General features: G+C 38.6%; 1 protein-coding gene across 1 annotated transcript in view; it reads right to left on the bottom strand.

The window, feature by feature from the left end:
- The window catches only part of gad3 (glutamate decarboxylase 3), a gene marked incomplete at both ends in the record, with an annotated part of 28,411 nt that extends 16,277 nt beyond the window's left edge, over positions 1-12,134 (bottom strand). The window contains one exon of the mRNA XM_083907808.1: positions 12,101-12,134. Within this exon, the coding sequence (XP_083763934.1) occupies positions 12,101-12,134 (34 nt within the window). The remainder of the gene's footprint in view (positions 1-12,100) is intronic.

Genomic DNA, 12,134 nt, shown 5'->3' with positions numbered 1-12,134 from the left:
GAAATGTTCACGATGTATCACTGTGCAACAACAAACATTAAAACAACACATTGTAGCCATGTGTGCATTAATTAAATAATCTGAGAAGACATTTCCAGTTAAATGGGCATTTTTCGGACCTTTTACGCAATAATAAAGTAAACCATGTCTATAACTTCCATGTTGTGTTGAGGTGTTGGATCATATTTGTAGTTTAATAGTAAATAGATAACTCATGTATTGTATATAGTCTTACCTGGCAGCTGTAAGAAATCCATATCTCAACAAATGAAGGTCTGTTTTTCAAATATGATTCAGATCAAGGGTTCAGTCCAACTGTACCTGTTCTTCATATGAAGAAAGAACAAAAAAATCACAGGAATCTCTTAACCCATTACCTTGCCCTGGAAGGTCCTAGACAGTGACAGTAACATGACACTTATTGTTAAAATCAGCCCGTGAAGCATTTACAGAGCACTGGGTAAAGGAAGGTGTGGTCTGCAGCCAGCCAGTGGCTGTTCGGCCTTCACTAAAGAGCAGCATGCATAAGGCACTCAGTGTGACACGGTGTCGTGCAAGGCTGGATTTTGGTCGAACTTTGTAAAGCATTGCCATTTGCTCAAATGTGATGTGAAAGTGTATGGCTTCACACTAACATGTTTTAGGGATGAATAAAAAAGTAAAATCTGCTTATTTGTCATGTAAATCAACAGCTAAATCACTTTCTCACAAAACCTTAAGTTGCTTTGACAGATTATTATGATATTGAAAATTGCACTCCATTTTGCACTCCAGGCTAATTTGTCGTCGACTGTTCTATTTCATTCAGGGATGGTTGTTCATGTGTGCTAATACGTTTTTTAATTGCTGTCTTTTGTTGGGTCTTTATGACCTATTTGCACCTGGCAAATACTCCATATGACAAAAAACTAACACTAAAACAAATTAAAAATAAAACGAATGAAAAATCACCCCTTAAAATAGTTGCTGTGAAACAACATGTTCCTTTCATCACAGTTTTGTACTATTATATTATATAAATAAATCTCATGTGTGACCTTGTCGTTTAACCCTTGAACACCCAGTGTATTGCTAATGACGCGTTTCCAACAGTTTCTGAACGCTGAGAAGTTGCATGTGAAAGCCAAACGTGTGGTTATTACGGTAATTTCACTCGCGCTTTTGCAGGAAGCCGTCGAATCTGTGTCGTTTCCTCTAAAATCAGTTTTCATGTTTTACTTCTCGTCATTTGAAATTGTTGATACATGCAGTAAATTGCAAATAGCTGTCAGATGTTCAAAGTTATTAAAACAGTGAACTATAATTATAACATAGATTTTGAATAAAACATGTTCCATTCCAGTGTTTCATCCACCCATGATGAATAAAAAAGATCAAAGTATCTTTACTCTACTACTTTGTGGAGAATTTCAAAATAAAAGTCCATATTTTCCAAGTGGCATAATCGGCCAAATTTTGCATAATAATTCCTGGCTATGGATAGTATCTCTGTCTTCTACACATCTAAGACTACACATACAGTCAATATGAAGCATTTTTACTGTACCAATATGGAGAAATTCAACTTTAAAAATCCATGTTTGTTATGTTTTAATCCATCAATAAATGCTTCTAATTTAAAAAGGGATTTACAAAACAACAATTATATAATTATATTTTCTCTCGCTATATATATACTATAATCAATTAAATAATATTGCATTTAAATAATTCAATAATAAATTATAATATTATATATAATATAATATACTATAATAAATTATATAATATATATAATATAATATATATATATTTATTGTTATTATACAGCGTTGACGTTTGAGTATGTGCTGCCTGATCTCCGCCACCAGATGTCACTCGCGCAACGGCAGTCAGGTGCACTTGCCAGTGCCCGGCACAGAGCAGCGTCACCTCGGTCTGTCCTGATGAAATGATCCGCTGGTTCAGACGGCTCCGTCATTAGATACTTGGTGTGATCGATAGATCTGTTGTTGACATGTTGTTTTGTTTTTAATGCAAACGTTTTGACCTGACAGTGTGAACTTTTGTATAATATTAATGTTTAATTTATTGTAACTTTGAATTTTAGATTTATATTAAAGTCGCACTGTCATTGTATATGTATTTACATATAATGGACAATATTTTAAAGTGTATAAAATATTTAAAAAGTGAAAATAACAACAATATATGTATTTATTAAAAGTATTTTATATGTTCATTCATCAACACTGTAGGTGGCGGTAATGAGGCTTAAGTGCTTCGCGCCACCCGCCATTCAAACAGTAGAACAAGGAAGTACGCTCGCTGCTGTTCCAATTTAAGAATCGTGCTCGTGTACTCTCGTACTTGGCAAGTATGTACTTCAGTCGTACTTGTCAAGTATGTACTTTCCAAGTAAGCAAGTACATACTGGCATACTTGGGTATTGAGAAACGGCCCATGTTATTTTACATGACTTTTTGAAACACTACGAAAATGAAACAAAAACTATTATACAGCGACTAGACAATGCAGGAGCACATAATATGTATAAAAAAGTGGATTTTGGGTTATATAAACCCATAAATACTACACAGTGTCCCTTTAAAGAATACAAGATTAATGGAAATAATTTAGGTAAATTTATTTGCCTTTTTTCTATTTTATTTTTTATAAATCAATTAATTCATTGATTGATTATTTATTTATTTATTATTACTGTACTTAGTTATTTATTTATTATCTATTTTCTCCTTGCAAAAATGAGAATGTGAGTCTATCCCATCCACTTTACACTCCTGTACAGTAGGTGGCGGTATACGCAAACAAAAGCTGTAACCCGCCATTAATAAGAAAGAAGAAGACACTCGCTAAACAGAGTCGTATAGTGTAGTGCCGTTGAGAGTCGGGCCGGTGGGAAAGCACCATTAGACCTACTTGAATGCGCTGGGTGAGCAGCTTCATAGGAATGAACGGAAGCAAGGGGGCGTTGCTCTATCCATTTCATATTATACATCCAACGTCCATGGTGCTCACCCAGCACATATGCCAAAAAAGTGTTTGACTTCCGCGTTTATTACATCCATGGTTCCCAAGTACCAGTCCAGAGTGGGAGGGATTTATCTTCTCTTTCACACCTCCTCCTCCTCCTCCTCCCTTCACCTCCATTTCATCTGCTTGTGCACTTGTTCCTCTTCGGCTTCATCCTCGCCTCTGTGTGTGTCTGCCTCATTCAGCTGTTGAGTTCTTACCTGAACGTAAACACAGTGTGTCTCATATGCGCCACTGCAGCCTCAGCTGCTTTATTTCATCAGCAGGTAAGAGGAAAAAAGCTGTCGCTAACTTAACTGAACTTCTCTTGTGACATAAATGAACAGGAATGACGCGACAAACTCGTTGGCAAAGCGACCGTTTGGTTTCGTCAATAGAAAACACGACGTCGCGACAATGAAACAGCTGTTTCCGAAGTTTGCGCTTTTAAAAACTTGACATAGTTTTTTATTCATTTACTCCTCTTTCTTTTACGTTTTAATTTGGACATGGGCCAACTACAGCAGTCGTTAGCGCAGTTTCTGTGCTTGTCCGTGTGGTCAGTAGCATTAGTTAGCGTCTGTCTGCTAAATATGCAAAGCTACTATAATAAGCTAGCTAATAAGATTAGCTTCTGTGAGCTAATATAACACCTGCAGCCAATGCTGTTTTTCAATGTGTTTGTTTTGCACAGTGAAACTCCGGCAGCACCTGACTGTTGATTCACTCTCCCTCCCGTTTCAATGGGAATGAATCCAGGTCCATTTATTCTTCCTCAACATGGCATTCTTTACATTCCTATCGAAAACAATGGTGTTTCTCTTAAAATGGATGCTTTTGTGTGTGTGCTGGAGTGTTCGATGGCTCCTTGTTTTTGGGTTTTGGGGTAAATGAATAAAATTACCTTGTCCTATTTTACTGAGAGCCATGGTTCTCAAACTGTGGTGTGTGTACCACCAGTGGTACGTGAGCTTCCTCTGATTGTACTTGGAAATCAGAAATATGCTTCTACTTTATATACCATTATTTTGAACAGAGTGCATAAAATTAAGCAAATAACAAAATGAATACAAAACATATGTTGCATTTGTGTTTATGTGCTTCACGTTAACATTTGTATTTGAATTCAGACAAAATAGAGCAATATGATTTATGGGAAGTCCCATATAATTTGTGATGGCTCGACCTTTTTGTACTGCCATCACAACCTGAAGCATCTGTAGATGTCAGTCTAATAGTCTTACCTGTTTTAAACAACTTTGCTTTTTAAATATATTTCTGCTGATGGATTTGAGGGCTGCAGCAAACAATTATTTTCTTTATTAATTGAGCACCCAGAAAATGTTGCAAAATGTTGATCAGTGTTTACCAAACCTGGAAATGATGATGTTGGCAAATGTCTTTTGTTCATAGACCAAAATGGTTCAGTTGAAAGATTCCTTGGTTATATGGAGAAAAGAAACTGGGAAATATTCACCATTTTAAGAAGCTGAAAATTGAAAAAAAAAAAAAACAATGAATCCATTCTCAAAGTAGTTGACACTTAATTTAGTAATTGATTAATAATTGAATAATTGGGGCTGCAAAAAATTTTCAATTTGATAATGGATTTACCACCTATGACAGGGGTGTCCAAACTTTTTGCAAAGAGGGTCTGATTAGCTAAGGTGAAAATGTGTGGGGGCCGACCATTCAGCCTGACATTTTTTGAACCAATAACAATAAATACAAATTATCTATTTAATGAAAGTTTTATTGCAAATGAAATCCTTCATTTTTTTTTCATTTTCAAGTTTTTACCAAAATCACTCTGCCTTTTGTATTTGAAGACCACATAAAATGAAGAAAAAGTCTGTCTGGAAAGAAACGCTTTAGCGAATATTAAACATATCTAAGTTAAAAATGTAAACATTACATATTATTCACTATTAAATGCTTACTGTAAACTTCTAAATTTAAAACGGGGGTTTTGATCATCACGAAAAATTAAGATTAAAATTAAGATTTTAGAATTTATTCACCCCATAGGACTAAACAAATCATGCCTGCACTAATGTGAAGGGTAATTCTGAGATCTTGACTGCAGTATGTAGTCCAGTTCTGGCTCAAAAACAGTGGTTTTAATGCGCAAGATGTCACACAGGTGAGAGTCACTTAGGGCGCTTTTACACCTATTGTTCGATTGCTTTGGTCAGCACCGGTCAGAAAAATTTTACAATGTAGCAAACAGACATGGGTACAGTTTGCTTTCACATATGCATATTTCTAAACAAACCTAAATAGACCGCAAAGACCATCGCACCGGAACCGGACTAACCCCCGATTTCCACCGGGCACGTCACCGCCACGGAACATAAGCACCACAATTAGGGATGGGAATTTCACAACTTTTTAGAGTCGATTGTCGAGCGCCACGTGTCGATTTTTTTTGTTGACTTTTTTTTATTTTTTTCATTAACGCCACTTTTTTTTAATGACTATAACGAGACAGGGACAAGATAAACATGGCTCTTTGATGATGAAAACATGATGAGACTTGTGTGAGTTTTCGTTGACGAGACGAGAATGGACGAAAATGTTAGTGGGTGGTCTGTCAGACGTTTAAAATGCATGACATTTCTGCTTATTGTGCGTGTCAATTAAAACCTAAATAGTGTCAGCTGCTGCATTCTATCCCTGTTCCCGGTTTTGCCATGGCTGGACACATGTCCTTAGCACCGATGACGCATGCGAAAACTGCGGCCAGCACGCGCCTGTCTATACCTGCATAGAGTCTGTCCAAGTTCAGTTTGGAACATCAATAAAACTATTCCAACAAGATGTGAGTAAACGGTGAAACGTCACCTTTTAAGTGCTGGAAAGTCTCTCTGTGCAATAGCGAAACTTGGCTGTGTTGCGTTGACTAAAACTGGACCAAAACTATCACATATAGAAGTGACTAAAACTAATAAGCATTTTAGTCCAAAAGGCTAAGGCTGAATCCCAATTCCACCCCTTAGCCCTCCCCCTTCCCCCTACCCCTTGTTTTTGCGCGTTCATGTGAAGGATCAATAATATGAAGACCACGCGTTTGAAAGCACTGCATAAAGATGTAGATTTTGTCCTACATTTCTTCTCAACCAAAGGCTTCCTTTCTGTCGTGTTTCCACGTTCTCTCCTCATTATTGATCCACACACGTCACTTGCAGCTGCAGTAACACTGGTGCATTCAAGGTGTTTTTCTAGCATAGGAATTTACATACACGGCGCGCATTATTAATTTTTCTTCGATTCTAATGTTTTTATGATCGCGAGAAGCCAAAATCGTGGTCACTCTATGCATTACGGTGAAACGCAGTAACAACGGGTAAACGGACATTACTATGGGGTATACAGAGCGGGGGTTGGGACGACGGTGCATGACAATAGGTAAATGACCAGGCACAAAACCGAGCATTCTGAAAAGGGTTGTTTTGGCAGGGTTATTGAACTGCTATTGTGCTTCATCCTTATGATATTTTGACTAAAGCATGACACAGACATGTTTATTAGGACATCAGGAACTAGTTTAACTTGGGGTAATAGGGTATAATATGGGCTCTTTAAATGAAATGGTAATTTGCCAGTGAATCTTAAAACAAACCATGCAATGGTCACATTTAAAAATAAATCAACATCAATAAAAAAGTGGTAGTGCTCCCTCATCTGGTGCAGACCCATTTTTTCATGCGCACAGCACCGGCGCTGCGCATCTCCGTATCCAAAGCAGACGGGATCATTTCTCTACGTGGTTTATCCCCAAGTACGAATAATGATATTTATGACGAGGATCGAGTACAGTCAAGATGTACAGGGGATCCAAGTAGATCTTAGTAAAACATGATGATGACTCATAAGAGCAGAGCGAGTTTTTCATTGATTTCACGCCGTGTTCTCAACCTTTGTGTCGAAGACGCTTTAAAGCTGCAATTAAGGGAATAAAAGATGCATCAGATGAGCTGATCTCTTTAGTTAACTGCTCAGAGACCAGCGCACTTGTTATAGAAAAATCTGTGGTGTATAAAAAAAATCAAGCAACGCACTGGGGGAAACCCTGATATAGTTTCATGGTTGTTAACCAGCTATAGCATGGCTGGGAGAAGACCACGCCCTTTCACTTTGTCCTGTCATTACAGAAAATTACATTACATTTGTTTTCATAGTTTTGCTGCTAAAGCACAGAGCCTGTGTCTGTAAGTGACACTTCTTTCCACATGTACGCAGTGTTTTCCCCTATCTCTCAGCCTGCTGCAGGATACTTGGCAGACTTGCTGGTCTTGTTTTGTCTCTTGAGGGAATGACCTGTATTTCATGCTGCTGTGTTACCTTTCCACCCAGAGTGAATCATTTGAGGTGTGGCTGCCTCTCACTTGGGGCCTATCCATACAACCACACACTGGCTGAATTACGTACCATGATGTTTTTTCTTGTTGATGTATGTTAAAATGCTGAGGACGTTTATTGGTCTTATATGTTGCATATGATCAATTAAGCCCATTTGCATTAAGCTTTGCATTGTTAGAAACCCAGTCATACTTTTGAATGGCCATTCAACACTCTCTCATTCTCCCCTGAGACGGGAGAAGTCCGTATTTACCCCTTACACTTTCTCCGACAATTACGCAAAATTACGAATTTTGCGTAATAACAACTCTGTGGCTCTGTAGCGTCTTCAGTTACGCAGCGCCATAGCTCTGGCTTACCTTGGTCAATTAGGGTGATCGACAGCTCATTTTAAACCTCTAAACCGGTAGAATCAGACCCCGGTCTCCAAATGCGTGTGAATCACTTCACTAGCGAGTCAAAAGGACATAAATGCATGTGACGCATTTGTGCGGACATTTGCCCTTCTCTAATCAGAACGATCTAATGTCACTCTGTAATGATCAATCAGACCGGGATTTGTTCCCAAAGCATGCTGGGAAGTGTAGTTCTTCATTGGAAGTGGGTTTTGTTCCGGTGGAAATAACTTGTTTTGATAAAACAAAAGTAAGACAACATTTCTGCTTGTATTTCTTGAAAGTCAGTTGTTGTTTTGCTCTTATTTTGGGGCTGGATCTGTCAATCTTGGTCGTAGAGTGATAAAAACAGTACCGTTAAAATCTGTAGATTCTCTGTTGTCCAGTCAGCACATGTTTTTTACATAATCACGCTGACGCTCCGGTGCCGTGTGTGCTGTGACGTTTTTTTTTTTCGCTCCTGCTGTTTGATCCATCGGTGTCTTAATTGTGTTTCGTGAACATACGAATGGTTTATATGAGCTTTTAGCTGAGTTTCTGACCTTTCTGTGGGTATGCAGCATGTCTGTGTTTGTTAAAGTTAGATATGGTTTTATGACGCTTTTGTCGCTGCGTCTGATGCTGCACTGAACTGTCAAGTAATGTTCGTTTGGCTGCCTCGGGCTCCAGGATATAGAGCGACCAACTTTTTTTTGAGCAAGCATTGATTATGCGTGACACAGTCTCAATTTGCGGGATGCATGAATTGGGCTACAAGCGCTGTGCGAGCACGTGGGACGGGTGGTCACCCTATGTCTAACACAATATGCAACCAAAAAAATAAATAATGAAACATGTAGAGCGGTGTCAGAATCTGATGTGGGACAGCTGGAGGAGTCAGTGATGAAGAGTAGCGCAGCTAGATGCTTCTCCAAGACTTGATTAAACCATGCTCCAACTGTAAAGGAGAAGGAATACAATTACACATAAAATATGAACGAAGATAGTACTTATTTTCTTTTTCCAGAAAAACAAACCTTTCAGGAAAAAAATGTCAACTGAGTGAGCTGTGAACATTCTAATGTGGTCTGTATGGGCTATGAATAACATTAGATGAAAATGACAACATTGTCTGTGGCTTCTTGAACAAACATGAATAACAATAAAACATTTGAATAACACTGACATTATTCTCCAACGAATAGAGTGTGGCTTTACTTTTTCAGGCTTACCTCTCAGTGACGTCTTCCTGCTGGAAATGAACTGTGAACCCTCTGAGTTTCCAGCTTTTGTCTTGAGTGACTTCTCCAAAACTCAAAAAAGTTTGCATAGCTTAGCTTAGCTTAGCTTATCCTTCCGGCTTCAGGCTTGTACCGCTCTGAATCTCTGACCAGCAAATAATGGGAACTTACTGCTTGTCCTTTCCTTGTTTTTACTGCACGTCCCGGTATAATTAAGCACCATAGAAAACAACCCTGTGTAACTTGCAGGTCCGTAATGTATCCGCCAACTAATTCCTCTCGGGGATTTGTGTCTTTAGACAACTCACTCTGTCTACTCATGGACGTGTCCGCCACTCTCGGAGAAACAATGGCGGCATTGGCGAGACTAGCAGAGAGCGAGCGTGGGGCATTCTGGGAGTTGTCATTCGTGTACATGAGCGATAAATACATTTTTCTGACTTTCTCAGCCAAGAAGGCACTTGCTTCAAATATTATTTCACATTTCTACTACATGGATGACCTAGTTTTAATAGACATTCATCTTCTCAACGGTGGAGTGTCCCTTTAAGTGTCAGGAACCAAAAACAATAATATTAAATACATGGTTCTCTCGGGTCCTTGAAATCATTTAGTTTGGTGAATTAGAAATTAGAAATGGAGTGTTAAGCTGATATTTAGGTAAGTGTCTCTGGGGCCTCATGTACAAAGACTTGTGTGGATTTCCTACTAAAACTTGGCAAGAAATGATCAGATCTCAAGGTGCAGGTGAAGTGGAGGGTTTCTGCCCCGCCCAAGCGAAGTGACCGCAACAGGTCATACAATTAGCTGCTCACAATACACATCGCTCGTGCATAAAGATGGCAGGATATTAAACACTTTGACTAATGTTTAATTTTTTTATTTATTCCTCACAAGTAATGAATGCAGAAGTGCGCTGCTGACATTTCCAACTTTACGCCCGCTTTTACTGACATGAATACTGAACACAGGGAGACAATCAGGGGCTTGTTAGAAAGCTCTGTAGCTCTAATTTCACCAACAGAAAATAAAGAAAACCAAAAACATGGCATTTGAATGTGCACATGTCCAAATGTGCATGGTGCTGGTTTACATGCGGGACAATTAAAAGAATAAACAATTTACTCACCCAGAACAAGATTCACATCCTCAGCCATAGTTCTCTGTGTGTCAGTGCATTTGCGGGTCAGTGAGTGACTACACTCCCCTGCCCTGACAGACTCTTCCTCCCTCCCAAGTTTTGATATAAAAATACAGTTTAATTGCAAAACAGCATTATAATAATGATGCTGATCATACAAAAATAATACAGGGTTCGTACAGAGCCTTGAAAGTCTGGAAAATGCTTGATTTTAAATATAGTGTTTTCAAGGTTTGAACTGTGTTGAAATTTGAGCACTGTGCTGGAAAATGCTGGATTTACTCTATATTGACTAGTGTTGTAATTACTGGAAAAATAAAATGAAGCTGTAATGACATGTAGTTACTCTGGAGGAGGTGGTTAATTCTAGCTCTGATTTTTTCTATTTTATCATTAAAATGTTATCAAGTCTTTACTACTCAGATAGAGGGATTGGGTTTGTTACATGTTGGCTCTCTGTCAGCCTGGCTACAGTGCTGAAGAGGAACCTGGGGTTGCTCTTATTTTTCTCTATAAGGTCTGAGTAAATGAGAGGTTCTTGCGTGTCTCAGAGCTTTTTTATATCAAAGTTGTTCCTCCACAAGACAGTGACTGTCATTATGTGGGGAAAGCCATGTTCTTTCGAACCTCCGTGTAGGACCCTATACCACAGGGCAGATCTTGGATGATAACCCCCCTGCATTTGTTGTGAATACATTTGCCATAACGTATTTCGCAACATATTACCTACATAAAAATAAGTAAATGAACTAATGACCAAGACCGCAGACCTCACTCGCTTGCACTCGCTCTCTCTCTCCTGCTGTGTAGGTGCTGATGAACAACAAACAAAAGCTGAGTGCTGATCAAATGTTTTGTGCAAGCAATTTAAGGTCCGACTCTTGTCCCAAATATGACAGGCTTCATTCAGTGATTGAAACAAATATATTAACATTAATGAAACGCTTACGTGCCCACTTGCAAAGCAGACGGCTGCGCAGATGTGTAATCAAATACAACGGTATGGCGGTATATTAAAAATGTATATCATAAGAAAGTATAAACCGGTATTCTGTGAGAACTGGTATACGGCCCAGCACTATAATATACAAATAAAACATTTGAGGTAGTGTTTCCTGTACAAGCCCAAGGGTAGCAGGGGGAGCTACCGTGGGAGTTTGTGTCATACCTTCTGTAGTCAAACACTTGTGTGTGTTTTAGGTGTGTCTGACTTTGAAGCAGTGTGCGAAATACCCATTAACCCATTAAGGCCTGAAGCGCCTGGAAAAAATGTCTCTAAAACCTGAGGTTCAATGGCTGATTTCTCAGCCTCTGTAGCAGATAGGAACACAATTCCTATGCCCCTTGTGTGGGCCTTTTCCACAGCGCCATTTGGAAAGGAATTCATTAAAACATTAAAAATATAAAATTACAAATAAAATAATTTATATTTTGTCTGGTTATAAATGATAAGAAAGCATACAAAGTGTATTATGTATGTAGATCATGTAAAACTGAAATTACAATCGTTAGGAAAAAAAAAAACATGAAACATGAAAAAGCATTTTTTCAATTACACTGTAACATGTTTAAACTAGGGCTGGACAATTATGGCAAAATTATTAGTCACAATTATTTTTGACTGATATTGTAATCATGATTAATAGACACGATATCCATTGATTTCGAAAGTATTTATTGAACCACCTCCGTTATCTCTTGATGTCTGTGGACGTGGTGGGATTTGGGACGGCATTGTAAAGAGTGTCCTTAATAGAGGACTGTGTTGCGGTGGCGCTGACTGATGAACTTTATCGCCTGGTCATAGACCACTTTATGGCTGAACTTTAAGTGATTGAATAAGTTGGTCGTGTTGCCTTGAGGAGCAGGCACGACAGTGCGAGAAACTTTGCAAACAATTTTCTTTAGCTCAACGTCCGTCAAATTGGAGCCAAAGTGATTCCAGGTAACATATAACAATATTGTCCTACCTTTCTTCTCAATCAAAGGCTGCCTTTCTGCCAT

The sequence above is a fragment of the Microchirus variegatus genome, assembly GCF_963457635.1.
Source record: "Microchirus variegatus genome assembly, chromosome: 21".
Taxonomy (NCBI): domain Eukaryota; kingdom Metazoa; phylum Chordata; class Actinopteri; order Pleuronectiformes; family Soleidae; genus Microchirus; species Microchirus variegatus.
Note: the sequence above shows the minus strand (reverse complement) of the source record. Positions and strands in the feature narration are given on the sequence as shown.